Source organism: Neopelma chrysocephalum, unplaced genomic scaffold (genome assembly GCF_003984885.1).
Source record: "Neopelma chrysocephalum unplaced genomic scaffold, ASM398488v2 Primary Assembly neopelma1_75, whole genome shotgun sequence".
Taxonomy (NCBI): Eukaryota; Metazoa; Chordata; class Aves; order Passeriformes; family Pipridae; genus Neopelma; species Neopelma chrysocephalum.
In genome coordinates, this window is record NW_020897736.1 from 12,101,175 (window position 1) to 12,125,101 (window position 23,927).

Here is a 23,927-nt window from a genome sequence, read left to right on the forward strand (position 1 = left end):
ACTTATTTCTGCTGTCTCCAGGACTAAGCTCTGAGTGACTAGAGATGATCTGTACTGCTAAGTTCAGAGTCATGCTCGAGTTACAAAGGCAAACCATGAGAAATTCAGACCTGTAACTGCCAGCCAGCTGCCCCATGCTTTCCTTGCTCACAGTTCCACTCCAGGGAAACAGTATTTTTAGGCAGTAATAAGGTTTCCGTGTGCAAAGGTAAAATACAAGAAAATCAGTTATAATAGAAACAAATTCAAATATAAGATCACTCTTAAGAAATTAACCTGTCCTAACAACTAAAGCTTCCAAATAATTTTAATTCCTACTATTTCTAACAAAATTAGATGACTAAACTCTGGAAGCAGAGTAAATCCTCCCCTTCAGGAGAGGGTGGCCAGATAAATGCCAATAGATGGTCAGAGCAGATTCCTGGGCAGAAAGTGCCATGGCAGAGCCAGTTGGAGTTTCTCTGTTGACATCCTGAGGTGTTGCCTTGGATGGAACATATCTCAGCTACTCTTGTGTGTGGAGCAGCTCAGCCTAAACTGTCAGAAAGTATTAGTTTTCTCCTAAGTGTCAAAATCACTGCATGGCTTTTTGGTGTGGGAGTGCTGACAGATAAGAACAGTGAGTTCTTATCATTGACTTGGCAAGATTTACTCTTAAGGAGTTTGAATTTGCAATTTTTAAAAGTAAGGCGTGTAGCCCTTGGAGCCAGTTGACTGCCAGTGTTGCTCACTGGGTTGCACTGGGTGACAAATGCCTTGTTCTACAGCTCTGAGTAGCAGATAACTTCAGGATACAGATCCTGTAGCTCTCCCACATAGCTCACCATTTCAGATCTGCCTGAACCAAACCTTAATTCTGGGGCTGATTTTGACCCAGCACATCACAGCAGTAGGAAACTCAGACTCCTTGACTTCTACCTGCTTCAGCCTGCTGCCGGGCTCTTCCACCCTTGTCAGCATCACACTTGGCACACTGAGTTGAGATTTTTCAGGGGGAAAAAACTCATATCCTCTTTGTGTCTCACTGCTGCAGGTTGGAAAACTGATCAAGGAAGCTGCTTCTAAAAGCAACCTCAAAAGGGTGACATTAGAGCTGGGAGGGAAAAACCCCTGCATCGTGTGTGCAGACGCAGACTGTGAGTATGGGCTGCTGGGTTTGCTGTAAGAGGCTGAGTGTCGTGGGGCTTGTGTGTCTCTGCTGTCCTTTGGCAGCTCACAGGGCTGGGGTTTGCCACCACATCCACCCCAAAGCCTGGAGAAAACCTCTGTCTTAGAGCAGGGTACAGTTCTGCATCGCTGGAGCTCTTCCCCAGGGCAGGGATCATTCCCATGGCCCGTGTTGCCTTCTCTGGGGATGGCTGCAGTTGCAGATAAATCTTGCATTTGTATTTCTGCTGTTTGTGTGCTTGCTTTCTGGTTGGCAGTGCTGCAGAGCCTGAGCTGAGCACTGGGGAAAACAGTTTTCTGGAAAGCAGCCCCTGTGCAGGCATTCCTGTGACAGGAGAATTTTTTCTAATCCAGCCTTCACCTCTATCCTGGCAGTCTGCAGGGCTCATTTAACAAGTTTTGTTGTGATTTTGTTACACTAGGAGATATGTATAACCTGTGACCATGAAAATAGTTGGAAAATTGTATTTGGGCTTCAGGAAAATATTCTCCACTCTCCTGCTCAGCAGAGCAGAGGTTGGAATCAGAGGTATTTGTGCCAGTTGCTAATAGGGAGCCTTGCAAGGACCTGGCCAAAGCTGGCACACTGCTTTCTGAATAATCACTACTGAAACTAGTCTTTAGGAATCAATGCATGGTATCCAGGAATCCACATTTGAATTCCCAGAGCAAGAAAAGCTGGTCAGTGCCTTGAGTGAGTCCTTGTGGAACAAGGTATCAGGAACTATGGCAAACTAGACCTCGAGAAAAAAGGCAGGAAGGGGGATGGATACAATAAGAGATCTGGTTTAGGGGCAGTGGGAGGCCCTGCGAGTGCCTCCACAGGGTGTGGACCATCCGTCAGCATTTTTTTGAAGAGTTTTTCCAAAGAGAAAGGAAACACTGGAAGGGTTGAAACTGTGCATGTGGTAACACTTCTCCCTCCTCCTGGGCCATCTTGCAGTGGACTTGGCAGTGGAATGTGCCCATCAAGGCGTGTTCTTCAACCAGGGGCAGTGCTGCACGGCGGCCTCGCGGGTGTTCGTGGAGGAGCAGATCTACCCAGAGTTCGTCAAGCGCAGCGTGGAGTTTGCCAAGAAGAGACTCGTTGGAGACCCCTTTGATGCCAGAACTGAACAAGGGCCCCAGGTAACTGTGTGCCTGAGAACAGTTTATTGTTTGGTTTTTGGTTGTGGTTTTGTTTAATTTTCCTTGTGTAAATATTATCCTTACGAATACGGTCCCAGCAGAAGTGCCGAGGGGTGAGTAATGTATCATGGCTTTATTTTTCCTCTCCATTTTAAATATCAATTAATCACAACTGTTGAAATGTTATGTTGTAATTTTTTTTAAAAAACACAAATGTATTTAATTCAGTTCTTATCCAGCTCTAAGGAAGGGGCTGTCTTCCTGGTCCAGTAACACAAAGCACGTTGCAGTGAGCCATAGCACTGCTCAGAAGAGTTCAGCTAAATGGCCATTCAGCTCCTTGGCTCTGTTGGTGATGACAAGTAGTTAGAGCCCAGGGATTCCTGAGTCCTCAGTTTCCTTCTCTGCTCCCTTCCTTTGGAAAAGTTTCGGCTGAATTAGGAGGAAGAACCATGCCAAGCTGCTGTCAGGACTGGCCTCCTCAATGCTTCCAGAGCCTTCCTCTTAGTTTTTGCATTTGAAGCAATCTGAGCTGTGCTGGAGAGCTCTGGAGGAAGGTGATCCTTGGGTCAGATTTTCTAACAGGCCCACTGTTTGCTACCAAAAATAAAGCAGAATTCCCAGAAATCTCTAACCAAGGCCTCTTGTTCTCAGTACTGGACTGTGAGTTTAATTTCCTTGGTGCTGTGTAGGATCCCTCAGAGAAGAGATGGTTCTGGGGACATCTGCCTCCCCTTATCTGGACCTGAATCTGCACATGATTAATGCATGGCATGTCCTCCTCATGGGGAATAAGATGAGGTACAGCCCCTGTTCATTCTGAGGCTGCATCTAGCCCTGTAACTTGCCTAGAAAGAGATTTCAAACTGCTCAGAAGTCTGAGGAAAATACTCTGATGCTGAGACTTGCTTTAGCAGAGATGAGCTGACCCTCAAGCTGTTTCAAGATCTGCTCGTACCTTCTGTTAAGGGCTGCCAGCTTTGGGGGTTTGTTTGTTGTTTGGTATTTTTTAATATAACATCATCCTAAACCTTATCCAGCAGAAGCAGTAAGTGAGCTGCAGTTATTGGTCCCATCAGGACTATGTTCACCTGGCTGTGCTGAGAGAGACCACTGAGTTCATGAGAACAGCCCCTAAATTCACAGGAAGGAATTGTGAGGTTTTAGAGGGTGAAACACCCTGCAGTGATTGGAACACATAGAACTGGGCTGCTTATTTCAGTTCATCTGTGCTCTCAGCTCTTGCCAGAGCACTTCTCAGGGCACAACTATGGCACAGCACCATCCTCTGGGATCACTGTGGCTTGAGGGAGACTCCTTGCATACAGAGCTGTAATTAAGGGTAACAGTAAGTCCAATCAGCAGTGTCTGGTCAGATTTTAAATATGGCCCATCTGTCTTCTTTCCCTGCTCTGGCTTACCTGTTACACTTGTAGCTAGGGGAGACAGCACACCCACACACACCTGAACTTCTGTGCACGCAACTGTCAAAGCTCAAGATGGGAAGGTGTTGAGAGAGTGGGAGGAAACTGTAAATCCCAAAGCTTTTATGTGGTTGCCAGTGCAAAGGAACAACCTCTTCCTCTTCAGCTCTGGTTCCTTGCTCTCTGGAGCCTATGCTGTGGGCACACACAGGCACTTCAGCAGAGGAGAGAAATGATGCAGTATCACAAGGACTTAAAATACCTTTTAAAGTAGCAAAGATTCACATTCACACCTGCCCACAAGTTACTGTTCAAATGTGAAGTTTCCAGTTGAATTTTTTTCCCTGTTCCTGAAGTAACCTGCTTGGCTGTGAGGGATTTTTTTTATCTTGAATTGATGGATAAGGGAAGAATCACCAGGAAAAAATAGTCTGTCTTCCTCTTCTTCATCTCTCCCCATCAGATGCTTCAGATCCAGCCTGTTGCTTTCATTCTCCTTTTGTGTGGGTCAGGGGGAACATACACAACAGTATTACAAAAATGGCCACATGCTGCTGCATAGATCCCACTTTGGGATGGTCACTTAGAAGCCAACAGTGGGAAGGAGTTGGAGCCAGCCTTTAGGCTGACAGGGTTTGTAGCCCATGATCTTTCTGGTCCTACATCATCTGTAGGTGATGACAATCCTGTTCCACAAGAATTTGATGTAAGCTAGTCCTGGAAAAGTGGTCCCATGTGCAGCTGTTTGTTCCTATGTTGCACTGGACTAGTTTGGGGAATGGGCTGGTTCAGGTCTAGTGCAACCTTTTTGGAAGTGAGGAAGAAAGGTTTTACTCAGGTCAGTTCCCTGATGTGCATTACTGTGTGCTGGCATGGGTGCTCGTGGCATGGATGTGGGGAAAAGACTGTGTCAGCTGCAGGATTGGGTTATGCTGATATAAACTGTACTGCTCTGATCAAAATTAGGTCAGCTTTAAAGAGTATTAAATTTAGACAGAAATGAGGCATGCTTCTGATGAGACCTCTCCAAAACTCACATGTGTCTGGCAGTGCTGACTGGCTGGAATTCAAAGGACACCACAAGGAACCTGCGGGGTGATCAGGACTGTTTGAGCAGAGTGCCAACCCCAAATCCAGACCAAGGGCAATTTTTAATTTTGGATTCCTGGGAGCTGTATCACAGGAAGCAATAAAGTAAATCTGCACAGATGGCAAACTGGTTAACCAGGGCGTTATACAACTGGGAACAGCAAACTGCATTAGATGAGACTAATGTCCTGGTGGACTAGAACAGGGATTAGATTAGAACAAGACTAGACTACTTTTGCTATTTAAGAACCCCAAATACTGGGATTTGTGGACTAGTCTACAGGAATAAAATTAACACTAATCATGGCAATTGCTAGCCAGGAGTTATTCAGCCTAAAACATATCATTTGATTTATAAGATGGTGAATGTTTTCCTTTGACTGTAGGCATGCACCTCAGGGTTAAAGTGTGAAAGTAAAATATGTAAGTAGAAAAGGTCTGTTTCCAACACTGTTGGACCCAGTTGTGGGTTATTTTGCAGGATTACAAATGCTAGAATTGGAAAAGGAAAAACTTCTCCTTGTGGTCTTGACTTAAATGAAGCAAGAGATGAAGATTTGGGGGTTCTCAGATTTTCGGCATTGCAGTCATCCTTAGAAGCCGCCTTCTCTATTGAATTAGATGAATAAATAGTAGAATTTGCTTTACCAGATCATGTGTTTTTAATAGAAGTCAATGCTTGAACCATAAATAATAGTGGAGTAGGGGACAGAATTTAAACAAGCCTTGCAAGCTCTAGTTACAATGACAAACAATTCCACCCTTGCATGTCATTTTTACAAATGTTTTCTTTCCCCAGTGTCTTTTCATCTAACTGTAGTTTGCCTTGCAACAAGTTACAGCTGTATAAATATCCTTGTTTTGTTTTCTGTGATGTGAAGTGGATGGACTGGATTGGTCTGGATCACAGACATGCCGGGATGGAAAGCACTTGCAGATATTTTCAAATTATTTACACTTGGCAACTAAGCAACCAGGCAAATAGACAATATGCCTGACACCTGCCAAGCTCACTGTGTGACACTGTATCCTACATGAGGACACACATTTCCTCGTGCAGTAGCATGTATGAAGTGTGTCCTTGGGTAGCACCTTAGCACTGGAGAGAACACAAGCACTTAGTACAAGCTGTCCACGGTGCATGAGAGACACACACATCTGTGTGGCAGCAGATGTGCTGTTCTCTGTTTTCCCTGTGTAGCAGAAGTACCCCAAGGACACCCTCCTGCAGCTTTGATATTTGTCTAAAAGCATGAAAACTTGGATTGTGTGTGGCCAGGATTAACTAGGGACAGGATATAGTCTGTAATCTGGAGGAGTCAAGTGTGGAACACTCCATGTAAACAGTCCCAACTGGCAACTGGCCCTGCTGAAATAAAAACAGATGCTGAGGGAGGGGGATTGAACCAGCACAAGCATCTGGAGATACCTGGCATTTAGAATAACCCCCCAGGCTGCCAGGGCACCTCAAAACAGTGGGTGGAGTCCTTTATTTAACCACCTCAATACATTTGTCAAGCTTTTTGTTAGTTTTACTCTTTTAAAACACCTCTGTAAGAATTTTACCACCTCCATCATGCTGTGATGAGGTGTTTCATCACTAAATTATGCATCGCGCCAATACCCAGGTCTGTTTGAAACCAATGGCTGTGGAGCACAAAGAAGGATCAGCACTGATCCAGAAGTGCTGGGGGTTTCTGCACCTCTTCCCAGCACAGAACCCATTGCTTGTGGAGTATGTGATGTCTCCTCCAAGTCCTGGTGCAGCTTGGTGGTTCTGCCACTGGTCTGGCCTTTCACCTCTACGGAAATCCCTAATTAAAGGCTGGTAACAACAGCACTCACTAATTGAGATTATTCCATATTTAGGTGTGGGTAAGGAGGAGTTAGACCAGGCTGGTAGTTAAAAATGAGGATATGGCTCCCAGTGCAGAGAATCAAAACATGCAGGGATAGTACTGGTCTCTAAGATCTGTGAAGAGATTCTGATTTTAAAAGCAAGGGTTCAGTGCAGCAGTTGTTCTGGAGTCACCCCACTAACAGGGCTTATCTTTGAGGCTGTACACAGATTGTGTGAGTGTAGAAGGAGATGGAGGCAGAGCTCACTGGGTTCTTCCAGCTGGGGACAGAGAGCTGGGGGTGAAGCTGCACATTGCAGCAAAATGGAGCGAATGGTTTATATACCCTGATTCTCCCTCCCTTGCAGCAATTCTGTTGGTCAGATCCCTTTCTGAGCCCAGCAAAACCCATCTCAGGCTGTTCTCATGCTGCTACTGAGATAAATCAGTGGTTGAAGAAGGTCTGTAAGTCCTAGAGCTCAAGTGAGGTGAGCTGTGGGAGTGTGTATCCAGGACGCAGAGAAAGGGAAAGTGGGGAGACCCCTCCGTGTGGTAGCAAACTGTTAGATCAGATTACACAATCACATGCAACTTCACCTTCTGTTTCCTGTGGCTCAGGGCTGTCCCCATGTCCTGTCTCTCACCCTGTTCATTGCCTGACTGTCCTATCCTTAACTGAGATGTTAACTGACCTGATTTGACAGCGTCCTGCAAACCTGCCCCTGGGCCACATTCCTTGACTTGGTCTCTGGAACCACGATAATAAAGGCACTGCTGTTTCTTTTCCTTTTGTGTCTGACAGATTGACCAAAAACAGTTTGATAAAATCCTGGAGCTGATAGAAAGTGGGAAGAAAGAAGGGGCTAAGCTGGAGTGTGGGGGTCTTGCCATTGAGGACAGAGGCCTGTTCATAAAACCCACTGTGTTTTCAGAGGTCACTGACAACATGCGAATCGCCAAAGAAGAGGTACAGTACAAGTCACTGGAATTTCATCTGCATTTACCACTGTAAATGGGAAAGAAAGAGGTATGGTTGTGGTTTGAAGTCAAACCTTGAGAGGAGGGTAGAAGTAATCCATTCTACTGATGAAGTATCTGCAAGATGAGCTTTGGGTTGGACTCTGTGTGTGAGTTGTAAGAGGACAAGGGAAAAAGCAGAACAGAAAAACTGTCAAAATGTTTTAGCATAATTTTTTATGCTATTTATAAGTATCTGTTTACCATCCCTTCCGAATGCCTTGCTGCTTTCCCTCATTTTCTTTGGTTTTGCAAAAGGGAATTAGCTCTGTGAGTGTACTCACTGGACAAGAACAAACCCAGATACAAACACAGTAGTTAACACTACTCTAGAGTTTTTAGTTCTCATTTCAGGAGAATTTGATATAATGCAAAATACAAGCATATGCCTTACCTGGATAAATGCTACTTTAGTAGTAATGGTCATGGAGGGGGTATCTGTCTGAATCCTTGATTTTAAATATAAATAACTGAGTAAAAATAATGGAAACTGTGGCAGGATGGAGCAATTCTATTTATTCTTTGTCCTAAAGTTTGAAGGTTTTTCTAAAGACAGAGTTAAGCTTTATGGGAAAAGAACTCTGGGGCCTGCAGCTGGTGAGGAGGGAACGAATGGCCACTGAAGAACTTCTCTCTAGTAGCCTTAGTGTCTCAAACAATCCCAGATTCCATTCTCATGGCAAAATCCCCTGAGGCTGACCATTTCTTTCCTATATGAAAACATGCTCAAAGCCAGCAAAGTGCAGATCTAATACTCTGGCTTTCATTATTCATCTGCAGAAATGTTGAACAAGCTGCATGTGATTAGATCCTGTGATATTCCTTTGAAATAGAAGTTAATCTACTTTTCATCGTGTTCCCCAATGGAAAAGAAGTAGTTGCCAAAGTCTAACTGGCACTTGTATTTTATAGTTTAGCCTAGTGCTTTTTATGGGGCTGCTTGCTGTTCACTCCTGGCAGGATGTTTAAATGTCTCAGATCTGCCACAGAATCTCTAAGGAACCTGGGAAAGATATCAGTCACTCAGGGCATGAGTTACATTCTAAAAATAGAGGGAAAAAGCTGAAAATCCCATGACAGGCCTTTTCTTAATGAACTGACTCCAAATCCCAAGTCATGATTCATGAAGCTTATCCAGTTTCATTCATTTGCAGTTTTGTTGCAAATGCACGTTTGCCCTTTGCCTAGGACCGAGGCTCCAGTTAAATACCTGGATATCCCAAAACAGACATTTAGAAACCCTTCTGTGACCCTAAAGGTAGCCCAAGTGACAAGTGAGTCTCCATCTCACCTTCAGTGGGGTTAATTGTGCTGTGAGACCTGGGAAGCCAAGTTTGTGGTCAAACACAGACGTGGTAAATGCAGTGCATGCAAATAAACTGCACACAGTGACAAAACCAGAGTTAAAATCAAGGAAGGAAACTTGTAGTCCTTGAAATATGTTAATTACTACTTGAGTACACTCAGCTTTAGAGTTCAAAAGGAGAGTTGTCAAGGAGTAAGGATGAAACATTTGAAACTTGTCCAGATCTAACTCTGCTTGTTTTGATTGTTATAGATGATCCATTACTTGTTGGATCTTAGCATGTATTAACTACTATAGCACATCACTGTGCTTCCTTTGAAGTTTCATTAGTAGTTTTTAAGAGACTGTATCAGTTACTTTCTAGAAGGCTAGGATGTAACATTTTAAATATATTATCCAAACAAAGCATCTGACTCCAATTACTTCAGAATTACCATGATTACTAAGGACTTTCCTGTACTAAAGTTTAATTGATATATGCAGATTTTTGGGCCAGTTCAGCCAATTATGAAGTTCAAGAGTATAGAAGAGGTGATAAGGAGAGCCAACAGTACTGAGTACGGACTCACGGCCGCGGTGTTCACAAAGAACCTGGACAGAGCCTTAACTCTGGCTTCAGCTCTGCAGTCAGGAACGGTCTGGTGAGCAGTGTGGGAATGGAATGTGGGCTGGGAGTTGATTTCCTGGGAGGGGAGAGGGCTTTATGACTTGCAATCACGTATAAATGCTGGAGGTGAGATGTATTAGTAGCCTGTTTAATTCTTTATGCTGCTCAGAAACAACATCCATTCCTCAAAATAAGGTGGTGAGGACCAGACAGTCTGTTGAGAACTGTATTGGTTTTTCCTTCAGTTGATATAGTTCTTTGTCTGAACAACCCTGGAAATGTAGGAGCTGTAGTAAATTCCACCAGACATGATGCCTTTCAAATCCTGTGTATGTGTCGTGATCTTCAGGCACCACCAGCTGGGTCTTTGCTGCACAAACCAGTGTGGACAGTAGATGGCAACACACCACTGTCACAAAGAGCAGCTATTATTGCTTACAGAATTCCTTATTTTATATTAGAATCATTTTAAAGATGGAATCCTGATTTTTTTTTTCCCACTCAGTATAGGAATTTGATCTGATGTCTGATTTCGATGCACACAAAGGATTGATTTCAAGAGTGAAGAATCTGCCTCAAATATTTAAGTAAAAATGGGATGTTGGGCTTTGAAGGATACATGTGCTGTACATGGAGCTGCAGACCTACAGCACAAGCCATAGCTGCCCCTTTTCAGTCATTTGATCTAACTGAGGTGCTGAGGAAGTGTCTGCATTAGCTTTTTCTACCACATGTCTATAGAAATGGGCACAGTGCAACACAATTGTCTAATACAGTCCAAATCTTTTTCTATACCTGGAAGCGGATGCTGGGCCTGGTTGTGGGTGTTTAGAGAGCTTTTGAAGTAAACATGTTCATTTCAGAATGTGCTTCATAAACTAGGGAATAGGCCGGACTATTTATTTTAATCCCAACTCTGAACATGGAGTAAATTCCTGCTCTAGCATGAATGTCTTTGCCATTGGAGATTGTGAAGTGAGATGTGGGTCAGACTGAGTACCACTCAAAAGTTTTTTGTTTCTGCAACAGAATAAGATTTTATTGCTAAAATCTGATTTCTCAAGTGACTGAATTGTATAAAGAAAAAACAGACAGATTTCAGCCCTTTTTTGTATTGTTGTTGTTGTCATCATCTTGCTTCTCTTTGGTATTGAATTGTCTTTTTAAAAATTGATGTTTTTATTGTAGGATCAACTGTTACAACGCACTCTATGCACAGGCTCCTTTCGGTGGCTTTAAAATGTCAGGCAATGGCAGAGAACTGTAAGTTTTACTCAATATTTTGTTTATATGTGGGTGGTGAATGCAATAACAATTGTGACTGTGAAAATACTGTTGAATTTGCTTTTAAACTATCAGGCTTGCAGCAGGCTGCAGTGGGAGGTGCTAAGCCAGTACAGCGTGTATGTAAAGCATTCCTTCAGGAGTACCTTCATCTGCTTTATAAGCTTTTAATAACTCCAGTTCAGGCAAGTCCACTTAGAAGCATTTTTCTATAGTGGTTAGGTTTTTAGATCAAGGGAGAAGTGTGACACCTTGGCTGGGGACACTGGCATTTACCCCAAACCTTCTCCACCTTTCTCTGGTGGTATCTGGACCTCCCTTGGCTGTTGTATCATTGCTCCTAGTCGGACCTCTTCCAGTGGGAATGAATGACCTCCAAAATCATTCTACATCCCACCTTCCAAACTTGCTGCTAAATTACAGAAGGACCCTCTGTCCCTCTTCCCCAGCCTGACCTGTTGCAGTGGGGCTACCAGACATTTCAGCTCTAATTAGTTACTAAAGCCGAAATTTTTAAACCAAGGTCGCTCTATGAGTTAGAGGTAGAGCTGAGAAATTTTCTTAAATCTTAATTTTTTTCTTGTATAGGAGGGAGACAGGTTTTCTTACACCATTCAGCAGGCTCTTTAGAGGAATCTAAAGCACTTTTTCTCTCACAAGCCAGATTTAACTCCAGGAACCACTCCCAGTAGCTGTTCTTGGTGCATTTGCTGTGCTGGGACATTCAGGTGCCTCACTTGCTAAGCACAGCAAATGAATGAATCCTCAAATGGGACATAGATATATTGAGACCTTATGGTTTACTTTGCCTGACTGCCTGGCTAATTAAAGGATGTCAGGGCTTTATCCCTTGGGCAAGGCATGGGAATAGAGCCAGTTTCCACCAACCATTTACTGCAGTGGTGGGCTCTCTTATCAGTATGTTTCTGGAACAAATGGCATGGTAACTTGTAGATAGAAGCTTCCTTTCAGTGAAAAATTAACTTTAATTACTGACTGAGCACTGATTACTGTATGTATGTGGCTGACTCTTCTGTGGCTGCTCATTGCAGCACTCAGTTTTCATTAGGCAGAGTCACAAGGTGTCACCTTGTGGGTTACAGTGACCAGAAGCATTCCATGTTTCTTTTACAAAAGGGTGTAGTTGTATGTCCTTGTGTGCACTTAGCAGTTATTAGAAATGGTGAGACAAATCAATAGCTGGTCTAAGTTGGTTCAGAACTGGTTTTAATGGCCTGATGTCTCTGCAGCAGCTGGCAATGAGAAGTTAAAGTGCAGACACGTAGAACTCTCTTCTCTTAGGGAAGTACACATTAACATGCTACAATTGTTTGTCCCTCTCCCTCCTCTCTCTTCTTTTCCAGTGGTGAATATGCTTTGGCAGAGTATACTGAAGTGAAAACAGTCACCATCAAACTCTCCCAGAAGAGTCCATGAGAACAGAAGGCCTAAAATGCTGACACTCTGAATGTGACACATGGGGGACGTGTTCAGAGCAAGGGGGAGGGGAGGGGTAGGAAGGAAAATGGAAACACCTGTCTTTATTCCTCTAGAAACACTGAATCTGCTGGACTCCATTTTATCAACTGGCTCTTCAAAAACTGATTTTCCTGACCCTACTGGCAGTACACTCTTGTACTGTGTAATTCCCTGGCTGTTCGTCTGCCTGCTACCTGTGGCTAAAATGATGGTCAGTCATGGTGTTTGCTGGACATCTGCTTTCAAACTGTACCCTGAAGGACGTGGACATGGCTGGTATGTTAGAGAGATTGCTGGTACCATTAGCACGGGCTGGCAAGCAACTTCAGAGGCATTTGGGTTTCACTTGGCATAGATGGACTCGAGTGGTAGGGTTAGTACAACTTGGCTGGAGTTGGTGGAGTTTGTGTGGACATTGCAGCTGGAGTTTGGAATCTGAGTGCAAGCTTTCATGGAAGGATCTGTAACAAAATTCTCTTTGAAAGAGCTATCTTAGTCTCTCTAAAGATACATGCATTCTCCATACTGGTGATATTCTAGCCCTGAATGAGATTTGTGGGAGTTTCCTAGAGGACTTCTTTGGGGCCAGTATTTCACCCAACAGAACTAGACTTCCAAGTGTCCTTGGAACCTGATGTTTTGGTGTGCACACACTACACATGCTGCAACTGTGAGTCATTGACTTGCTGACCCTTCTGGCTCCGAGTGAGTCACAGTTGTATCTCAAACCTTCACTACAGCACTTTTTGCAAGAGGATTTTGCACTGTACTTATCTTGATGACACCAAGTTGGATGCTGAGCATGTAGCATGGCAGATACCCCACACCAGTCTTTCTGACCTGGGGGAGAGAGCAGAAGAGCTGCAGGAAGCTGTCCTGCTCTCTCTTTCTCTGTAACTTTCAGGCTTTGTGAACATCTCTTTGTTTTTTGAGCCAGGGCTATTATTGTGAGCATGAAACTATAAGCTCTTCTCACTGCTTCTTTATCCTGTGTGAATGTAGCTTAAAATACATACTGGAAGTACAGCATGAAAAGGCAGGTGCTTCCAAGTACACACCAAGTGCTGAAGAGGTGGTTGTACAAGTCAGTTACTATGGATAAGCTATGGCTGGACCTAAATGTGCCAGAGCTTTGCAGTGGTTATCCCTGTGAGTGCTGTCATCTCATAGCCAGCATGGAGTAGTTGATCCTTCACTGAGCAACCAACTGCCTTGGGTTGTCTCTTGCTCACAGCTGTCCATGGAGTGGCTGTCACACCAAGTTCATACCTTAGTACCTCCTGCAGTAACTCCTTTGCATGCCCAGACATTATTAGGGGATTAATGACAGGTCACACACGCTGTCTTCAGTTCCTGGGTTCACTGCTTTCCCTCCTCCTCCTCCTGACTCTGCTGGAGAAACACTGGCAAAAGGACGGCAAGTCCCACGTCTGCAGGAGCTGTGAGCGTGCAGGAGTTAGTGGTGACAGCTTGTTAGGAAGTTCAGATGATCCCACTGGGATTGTCCTCTGAGAACAAACCCACAGAGGTTCCTTATGGCGTATCAACAGATCTCCAGGGAGCACTCATAAAGATTCCTGCCTGGAGTTTTCCAGATGTCAGCGCTTGAAGCAGAAATGCAGGTCTAACCTCTCTTCTCTGCTGCAAGCAAGGATTTAACCAGTACCTTCCTTTGCTCAGAGATAGTCAGTAACAAGTTCTGTTGCATGAGTGGAGCTTTTTTTGGAGGAGGAAGGAAGGTGGGTGGCGATAAGTAAGGAAAATGTTTGCATGAGCCTAAACTTCCTTATTAGTTAGTGAACGTTGAAACTGCACTTCAACACCACTTAACTTCTTACATGACATACCTCCAACAGTTGTAACGAGGTGCCTGTCCTTCCATGGGATGTGAGACAGGTAAATCTCCCCATCCAGTGATGAAAATGTCCTCCCTTCCCCGCGAAAGGCCAAATGGGAACATTGTAAATAAGTTTTTATTTTTGTAAAACAGAGTGCAAACATCTTCTCAGACAAACATTTTACTCTTGCCTGCCTGAAGGTTTTCTTGGGCTGCAGCCAGACAGTAGGGAGGTGAGGCAAACAGTAAAAGGCTGGTTATCTTGATGTATCTCTGATGTATTTTTGATAAACAGTGGTGGAAACTGAAATCATCTAAAATTCTTTAAATCCTACTATTCTGACTTTATATGTATGATATATATTTCACTTTTTTTCCCTTATCATGTTTTTAAAATCATGTATTTTAAGAATTTTACATTTTTCAATGTATCTCTTATTGTATAAATCAGGGTTTGACTCTACACACTGAATTTTCTAAGTTATATAACACTAGACACTAACTAAAATAACCCCTTAGAGGGTATATATATTTCTTTCATTGCACAGTAAGGCTTTCATATGAAATACTAGTTGTTTTTTAAAAGAAAAAACTATATTTATAAATTAGGATACAGTTAATCTAATGTATTTTTATAGCTAAAGGTACATGAAAATGCTATGTTTAAACCTCATGTATATATTTAGACTATGGGTATCTTTTTTTGTAATAGTTCTTGTTCCTAATAAATGTTTAACTTTGTGAAACGGGTGTGTCTGAGGATTCAGTATCTCACTGGGAAAGGGTGAGGGAATCTGCACTTGGATTAATTTCTGCAATTTGTGAAGAATTGGCCTGTTTTAAAAGAGTAAAGTGCTAAGTGTGGTCAGTGCTCTGCACATAAAAGCTGGAGTGTGTGTGTGCGGCTCACCCTGCAAACAGCCACTTGCCTGAGTTGTGCCGTTTCCTGTGAGTGGAGGGAGGAGGAGAGTGGAGCTGCAGCTGGCAGGGGCAAGCACAAAGTCAGATGGATCCTCTTTTCCTTCTAAGGTGAGACCCAAAATGGAAGTATTTGAAGAGATCATGCAGACAGATGGGGCTTCCTGCCTTGGTCTGGCTGCTCCTAAAGCCCTTTGAGACTCATCCACCACTAATGTGACTCTGCTAAATGCATTCCCATTCCTGTCTTATTTCCCTCATCTGCGATGTAGATAGAGAGCAAGAACATTCCATTGTCTTTCTGTTCTCTTCCCATCTGATGTGTGAGAAATACCTCTCAGCTCCCTACACAGGCCAAGCCAAACTCCTTGAATTTTCCACTTGCTAACAGCATTGCTCAGAAGCTTTTAGACTCCAGAAAGGGGAAGACTGGAGATACAAAGGAATTACTGTGAGTGACACAATCAGTGGATACTTAAGGAAGAGTGGGATGAGATTTGGGGAGGGAAAAAGGGAAAAGTTAGTTTGAATGTGTGGATGAATTATTGCCTGGGGAAGTTAGAGTTTCTATCATAATAAAGGGAAAAGTTATTTTAGTGCGTTTTCAAACAATTGTGCTAAAAAAAAGCTGTAAGAAATGTCTGGGTAAGAGCTGGGCTGTGAGGCATAAAAGGCAGCAGGCTGATGAAGAGGTGTAAAGGGTAACACTGGTTTTAGCTGTGTTAAAAGTTAAAAGATGATGGTATAGGTGTGTTCTTGCTCTCTGTCTATGGCTGCAGCTTGAGACTGATTGATGGGGACCTGAACACAGGTAAAAGCACCAGTGAAACCTATCCTCTCTGTGTCTCCATAATCACTCCAAAGAAGCATCCCAGGCATATCTCAGGCTGCCACAGTCAGTCAGTGAGTGGGCATGGCTTTTTCCATCCTTAAGTGACCATCAGAGACCCATTGCTAAGTATGGACCAGGGAAGAAAAAACATCCTCTGTGTTTAATTTACAGAATCCCTGAGAGTAGCAGAGCAAAAGGCACGCAGAAATGGTCTCTTCTTAGTAGGTCCAATGGGTGGGGAAAATTCCAGGCTTGTCCAGGAAAGTTCCAGGCTTGTCAGAGGCTCCCGGAGAGGAACGGGTCAGTGATGGGGAAGGACTGCGCGCACCAGCCCAACGCTGGAGCGCAGCCCGGCTGACTCCTTCCGAAGAGAGGGAGCAATCTCGTTCTGCTCTTCCAACGGGGAGCAAACTCGGCGCGATCCGGGGAAGGACCAACTTTGGAAGTCGGAGATCTCGGAGCAGCCCGGTAAGGCCGGGCCGTGCCGGGACGATGGGCAGCGGTGCCCGGGCAGCCACACGGCCGGGGGGCTGGAGGGCCACGCCGTAGCTTAGGGGTCCCGCTCCGGCCCCCGCAATTCCCAGTCTGGTTTTTCCTAAAAATAAACCTCCACTCCGCAGGGCCCGCGGGGCCGTGTGGGGGCGGGCGCATGGGCCGGTGCCGGTGCCGCCCTGTGCCCTCCCTCCTTCAGCGCTCCGGGCCGGCCCTGCCCGCGGGGGCAGGAGAGGGCCCGGCCCGCAGGACTCGCCCCTCACCGCGGCGGAGGAGGCGCCGCTGCCCCGCTCCCTTTCCTGCCGCCTCCCTCCGCGGAGCGGGGCGGGCGGGCGCCGGAGGAGGAGGAGGAGGAGAAAAAGAAGGAGGAGGAGGAGGCGGCAGCGGCGCAGCGATCGCCGGCCCGGGACGCTGGAGGTACCGCGGCTTCGCTGCCCCCTCGGCCACCTGCCCGGCGGCGAGGGGAGGCTGCTGGGGCTCGCCGGGGCGTTTCAGGTGGAGGGAGGGGGAAAGTAGCTTTTTTAGAAAGAAAACGAAAGTTGGGAGGGAAGTTTGCAGGCGCAGGGCGGCGGCGGGCGCTGCCGGTCCGCCCTCCCCGGCCGCCCCGCCCGGCCCGGCGGGCACCGCCAGCGGCGGGACTCGCTCCCAGGGCTCACCCGGGACTCGCTTCGGCCACTGGAAAGTGTCTGGAAAGGCTTGTGAGCCCCCCCGAATCGCGGTGTAGCGCCTGGTCTCTCCCCAGTCGGGAGTGGTGTGGGAGAAAGGGGCTGGGTCGCTGCGCAGAGCTCACCCAGGGATGAAGGATGCGGGTCCCGGCGGGAAGGGGGTCCCCAGGAGGGCAGGGGGTCCCTGTGCTGGCACCGAGCCGGCCGCTTCAGCCCCAGGTTCACCATCACCCTGCCCGGTGTGACGGCAGGCGGGTCTGTGCATTCCCACCCGGACCGTGCCCTGGGGCCTCTCAGATCCGTGCTGTTCCCATCACAGCGACCAAGCCCGGGAGGGATTCTTAAAAACAACAGGTGGTTTGAGCGAAGAACTGAAGTTTTGGCAGATTTCTCGTGAATTGGGAAGTGATCTCGGGCAAACCGCGGTGTTTCTGGGAGCTGGCTGGGTTTAGGCGCAATACACGGGGTGAGACCAGACCGGCTGGTGAAGGGGAGAGGAGGTGATGGTACAGGTACAGTCAGATGTGCTGGGGCACTGTCTGGCAGCTGGCAGTAGCAGCTCTTGGGAGAGAAACTGGAGATGTGTGAAATGGATGTAAATCCCTCTTCAGGTGAATTCTGCATGGTCCTTCTCCTTCTGAATGAGATTCTACAGAGCTTATAGATTCCTCTCTAAATCAAATCAAAACATGGTGTTTGCACGTGTTACAGTTGAGTTGACCTTGCTTAAGGTAAACTCTCTAGGGTTTTTTTTTGTATTATATGCACAAAGGTCCTGAAATATGGAAATCCTGCTTACACGGGCGCTGTGTGGCAGTAACACACGTGTAGTTACTTACAGTTAGAGGGAACTGATTGTCAAAACCACACCACTAATTTTCCTGAAAGTTTTTTTTTTTCCTTTCACTCTATATAAGGAAAATTTCATCCTGGGGAATAAGCTGAGTAGAAGGCTAAAAATCAGGAGTAGGATGGTTTTCAAGCCTCCGTGGTTCATGCTGACCCCTGTTCTTGTGTTTCTTGTACAGTTGCTGTGAGTGCACATGGTTTGTCCCTGTTGTAGAGCAAGGAAATGCCTCAGAATTGAGCAGGTGCTAAAGAGAGCTGGTCTGTTGGTGTGTGCAGGGGGAAGTGTTTATTCTTACTGGAGCTGCTCAGTGTGTCCATAGCGAGGGCACAGGGGAGGCAGTGACTGGAAGCATCTCATCCCCTCCATGGTCAGAGTTAACAACCTGGACAGCTTTTGGGAGGTGTGAGAGCCTCCCTGACACCTCTGCCTGTGGCATCACACCCTTGGCATGGCAGAGATGTGTGATCCCAGCGCAGCAGCTTTGCCTGCCAGCATGGCTGAGGGAAGCTCAGCCCAGGAGCCAAGCTGATTCCAGTGGGAACTCGGCATGTTACAGAGCAGAATCCAATCCACCAACATGGCCCAATTCACCAGTTTGTGGGCTTGGATATGGAATTAGGGATCACCTCCATCTCAGCCTCCTGCAGCACCCAGTGCCCAGACTGTGGGGCACAGGGGGGTGAGTTTTGGTTCCTGCTGCCAGGCACCGCAGTCAGGGTCATCAGAAGCCGTTTTCCTCTAAGTGCACCTAAAACAAAAATATATGCTTAGAAACAACTGCTGTAGGATGCAGTGATGTTTAGTGTTGTTAGCTAGTGGTTAAAACCCAATGTAAGAAGGGAGGACAGAAAGCTTCACAAAGAGTGGTGATGGATCAGCATATTTTTGTATTCTCCTTGGCTTTTGATCCCAACTTGGGAAGCCAGCTCTGCTCAGGGAGAGTTAGGGATGAGCTTGGGTCTTGCTGGTCGAAGTGGGAGGTGGGTCATGAGCTTTGCCAAATTGGAGCCTCAAATCAAAACTTCAGCATCACACACCAGACATGAGAAGAACCAGTAAGAGTCAGTTGAGGGGCATCATGTTACATCTGAGAGGCATTTACTGACTGAAACTGAAAGCAGAAAATGAGGGAACGCTGATGCTGGTCTGGCACACACTGCAAAGTCACCCGTAGTTTTAACCTCTGTGTAAAAGAAGTTAAAAGGCAGGTGTGCAGCTCTGAAGAGGGAGGGAGTTGGAATTGCCTGTGAAGACTGACCTGTGCAGTTTTCTGCTGGCTGTTGTGCCAGACAGTTCAGAAGAAGCCAACCTATAAGAGCTCCTAAGGGCCTGATCTGTCTCCCTGAATCTGTTTGAAGAAGCCTGATGCTTCCAGGGTAGGAGAGCTCTCTAAAATGACTGGGCAGAGGGGACAGGAGATGGTGTGTTTCTCTTTGCCCTCTTTTCATTCCTACAGACGATTGTCTCAGTAACCACAGCAGTATTTCTCACAGTCTTACAAGAGCCGTGGTTGTCTTTGTGGATGGGAGAGGTTTTGAGGTTGCATTTAGGATTTTTCCAGCTGCACTGCATGGTTTCAATGCTCTGCCTTTACATTGGCTTGTGGAGAATCTGAAACTGCAGCTGTGACCCCTGCCCACCCCCACGTCCTCTGCCCAAAGACTGAGCTACTTTGGTGGTGAAAAATGAAGAACATTATCTTTCTATAGTGGAGAAATTGTTAGTCCCCCCTGCTAATTCACGTTATGCTCTTAACAAAGCTATTATGCAAATAATTGTATTTATAGGATAAGTGCATTTCTGCAAAACAATATTTAGACAACTGTGTTAGAATGCAGAGGAATGAGCAATTTCTATACTACAATGGTTAATCTGTTTTGTTGTTTATTTTTAAACAGAATAAATCATGTTTCTTCAGGATGGTGCTTACTAGCAGTCTCTGCTTCTGCATGTACACGATGGAGATCGTTCAGCTTTGACAACACTGTTCAGTTTGAAGTGCTGTGGAAAGTTTGTCTGTTGGACCTTCACAACTGGACCCAGAATGTACTGGTGTGTGGGAACTGAGGAATCCGCTGTTTGCAGGGAGAGCAACATGGATCCACAAAATGGTAAATAGGAGGAATTTTTTTTTCTTTCCTGTTCAGATTGGGAGCAAAAGGTTTTAAGAGAACTCAGCAGCCACTGGGTTTTGATGAAATTTAAAGATATGAAAGATCTTTGAGCCCTAATCTTTGAAAATTTACCAAGGAATTTTACTTCCAAGGAGAATTATATTCAACTACTCAGGTGGTGAGAATAGCATTCCCCTCAAGATTGATGTTCTCCAAAAGGCTACAGAATTAGTCAATATATGTATCATGTCTCCCCAGTTCCTAAATATGTTTTACAAGATCTGTGCTTTTTCAACGTGTGAATGCAAATATGTTCCCAGTCACTGATGCAGTGGGTTTTCAGGATATGAAAGCTGCTAAAATCAGAGCATCCTTTCTCAGCCTGAACAGATATTAACCTGCTCCAGTTTTACTGTCAGCTTCGATTCAGTGCCTTGCAGTGATTTATTGCTGGGCTGGATCAGAAGGGCTGTGTTTATGTAATCTAGTAAATCCATGGGTGGAAATTCCTCTTTCAGCAGGGACATATACTTCAGGTTGCTTCCCGTGAATTTTTTTTTTTCCTGAGCAGCCAAATTATTTTTGGATGGTTTCTCTCGCTGCAACCCTCAGCTCCCAGGCACTGCTGCGTTTCTCTGAGTCAAACCCCAGTTATGTTTCTGCAGCAAGAAATAGCCTCCTGGTTCTTGTATAACGGTATTCCCCCCTTGCAGCAAGTGCTTCATTAGGAGGCAGCATCTGCGTTTGAAGTGTGGGAAGAAGGTGTGTTTGACGCTCTGTAGTGAGTAAGCAGCCCTCAGCAGAAGCTAATGTTTTTGCAGCCTTATTTTGGATTTTATCAGCAACTATGAAGCAAAACCTGATAGTTTATTCAGAGGCCGCCTTGTCTTGTTTGAAGACGTTTCTCACCAGCATCACAGGGAGCTCTGGGAACTCTTTCCTTTCTCTGTATGTATTCTGCTTGTTCCGTGATACTGATCTTTCTGTTTGCTTTTGCTTTTGTTAATTAGCATTGTAACTTTCTATAACACTTGGTTATTGAATATTCTTAGAATTCTTGAATTCTATCCGCTGAGTTTCACTCTGGAAGAAATTATCTCCACTTGAATACTAAGCTACAAACCATGAGAAGAATTTTAATCTGCTCTAACGATTCGAAAGTGTTTCAAATTGCTACATTTTTGTTCTACAATAGCAATTTGACAAGTTTTCTCACTGTTTAAAGATACAGTAAATAAATTATTTTATGAGTGAATAATGAAGTGAAGAGTGAAATAGTTATGTTTTCTACATTTTGAGTTCGGTTTTTTTTCCTGAGAACTTTATTACATGTTGCTGTTATGTAACCGTATTCAGTTAAACTGGTTGAGTGGGAGCATACAAATCTTAGTGGAAGACTCTTCTATACTGACATGTCTGGGTTATATTGTTTGCTAAATAGCGCTGGAAAACTCACAGAGGGATCGTTGAAAAACTTAAGATCTTTGTACAAGGCACCAGTATTGCCTTGGTAGATTTGCTCTTTATAAGGATACTGTACATGCTTAAACTCATTGTTATTTCAGGATTGTTTGGGTCCTGCCAAGAGTAATTGTCATCAGCTAACTGGTCCACTCCCTAAGTTAACTGGTCCTTGTTCTGCATTTGGATCCTGTTACAGGGATGGAATCAGGAACATGGTGACTCATCCAGCCTCCACATCTGAACCTATTGTTTACGCGCCTTTATGAACGATGTGGATGCAGCCTCCTGCTTCCATTCAGTGGGAACTGCTGGGAAAGGGGAGTGAGATCCCAGATCATTTCTTTAATGCTGACGACCTCATTAGTGCTTGCAGAGCTTGGAGTCTGTTTTCTGGGGCAGGAAGGGCAAGTGTGTGGCTGTGAGGGGTTTATCCAACAGCGCAGTGGTGCCGGTGGCTCCGTGACAGGTCCGTTGGAGGCACCTTCCAGCGGGTACCTCTGTGCACCCACTGCCTTGATCATTTCAAAGCCTTGAGATTTTTAGGGCTTTTTTTTTCCCCTGACAGCTATGAAGCCCTGGCCAAATGTATGTGAAGAATATGTTCACAGCATCATTGTTAGTTAGAAAATGTAATTGGTAATTCCAGGGCTCACCTTACTCTCGTGCCTCCTCTGCTGTTCCTCCCGGCGGTGCAGGGATCTTGCCTGTATTCCAGCAGGATTCCCTCTTTCCCTGCGAGTGGATGAGCTGTGTTTCAGAGCTGGACCCTGTCTGCCCTCCAGGGATGGTGCTGGGCTTGACTTGGTTAAGCACCCACTGGTCCACAGCACAGATTTGTCACCGGAGTGCAGGATAAGGTTCTGATTTGGATGCAGTCACATCTCCCTCCTCAGACCCTGCTTCCTCTCTCTTAGATTTGTTCATCTTGTGCTAATTAAGAGGTAGAAACTAAGCACAGATACGGGGGTGGCTGCAGTCTCTCATGAAGCACTGGGCTTGTTTTTTTTAAACTTGGTTAAAGAGCTCTGCATAATATAGTGGAGGTGACATAATGTGAATTTTATAGGAAATACAATGGAAGCCCAAAGACATCACTGTGTGAATGCCTAGAAAAGCGTATAAAGATTCATCTCCTTTCCACAGACTGGTTGGTTTCTTTGAATCTCATGAAATTTTACAGTTGGGATTTAATTTTCATACGGTTTTCTGGGAGACAGTTCCTCAAAGATGTAGGAGAGCAAACATTTTCTGAAATGTATCTGTTAAAGAGCTTATCTTCCTCTTATTGTGAATTTAATTCCAAGTTGCAGAATGTTCATGTGCCACTGGTGTGTTTCTCGGGGGAGGAATTGGATTATCCTTCAAACATGCCAGAGGGTGTCTCTTCTCTCCTGCTAAATCTAGAATTGAGCATTGAAAAAGGGGTGTTATCCTGGAATGTATCTAACGTTACATAATTAGGGACAATGATGCCAATGATAGCTGCTTGAAATTTTATAGTAGCTTTACAGATATTAACTAAATGAACTTTCACAACTTCTCTTGAGGCCAATCAGTTGTAAGCTGGTGACTTTCCACTGTTTGGGGAAGCACATATGGACAAGTGCAGTATGCCTGGAAAAGAGACCTAAATATTAAATGAGGGAGCAAACAAGTCACCAGAATATAATGACTCAAGTCGTCATTTGGAGTGGACCAGAGGCCCTTAAAGCTGTGCTTTGAAAGTGCTGTGGTGACCCTGCAGCACACAGGGAATTCTGTTTTATCAGACCTATGCAACCCCTCCTGGGCCATGGCTCAGCTCCGAAATGACTCAGAGGGAAAGCTGCTGCCAGCAGAGCTGCTTCCTGAGTGGGAGAAAAGCCTCCTGTGCGAGTAAGAGTTGAACTGGAAGAGTTAAAGAACAGTTTTAACAAGAGGGACTTCTCAGGAGCAAGTGCAATTTTATATGGAAAGTTTCACAATGGACTGAGTGGTGACAACTTGAGCTTAGCAAGTGGAACAGCTTGTCCTCCTGGGACACCCTTTGTGTGTCCAGCCTCACTCCCTGTTTGCATCAGGGCAGGACAGGTGCAAGTGTGGCCGAGGCCTTTTTGGGGTGCAGCAGTCTGGGGGCTGATGGGACTGTAGGTGGAAGGATGGAAACTCACAGACTCTGCTTTTGCTCTCCGTTCTGTACTCACTGATAGCCCGAACCTTCCAGCTGCCAGCCTGGCAGTGTGAGACCCACTTCAGAAATAAAAGTCTAGAGGAAAAACCTGACTTCTTTATGACAATAAAGGCATGCAGAGCCCACCCGCTCCTGGGTGGGCATGGACACGGCCTCCAGATTAGATCTTTGGTGGGGTGTCCTTTGCAGGGCCAGGAGTTGGACTTGATGATCCTGATGGGTACTTTCCAACTCAACACATTCTAT

The 23,927-nt window shown here is 45.3% G+C and overlaps 2 protein-coding genes across 5 annotated transcripts in view; both read left to right on the forward strand.

Annotated features, from left to right (window-relative positions):
• The window catches only part of ALDH1A3 (aldehyde dehydrogenase 1 family member A3), a 35,611-nt gene extending 20,689 nt beyond the window's left edge, over positions 1-14,922 (forward strand). Inside the window, exons 8-13 of the mRNA XM_027688425.1 lie at positions 1,034-1,136; positions 2,111-2,295; positions 7,449-7,613; positions 9,453-9,610; positions 10,765-10,839; positions 12,225-14,922. Coding sequence (XP_027544226.1) covers positions 1,034-1,136; positions 2,111-2,295; positions 7,449-7,613; positions 9,453-9,610; positions 10,765-10,839; positions 12,225-12,297 — 759 coding nt within the window. The 3' untranslated portion in view covers positions 12,298-14,922. The remainder of the gene's footprint in view (positions 1-1,033; positions 1,137-2,110; positions 2,296-7,448; positions 7,614-9,452; positions 9,611-10,764; positions 10,840-12,224) is intronic.
• Positions 14,923-15,908: 986 nt separating this feature from the next.
• The window catches only part of LRRK1 (leucine rich repeat kinase 1), a 77,612-nt gene continuing 69,593 nt past the window's right edge, over positions 15,909-23,927 (forward strand). For 2 of the 4 annotated variants that reach the window (XM_027688471.1, XM_027688474.1), the window contains exons 1-2: positions 16,654-16,835; positions 19,832-20,044. In XM_027688471.1, the coding sequence (XP_027544272.1) occupies positions 19,978-20,044 (67 nt within the window). In that variant the 5' untranslated portion in view covers positions 16,654-16,835; positions 19,832-19,977. Of the gene's footprint in view, positions 16,395-16,653; positions 16,836-19,831; positions 20,045-20,602; positions 20,996-23,927 lie in introns of those variants that run through there. The other 2 variants (XM_027688472.1, XM_027688473.1) reach the window with 2 other exon arrangements.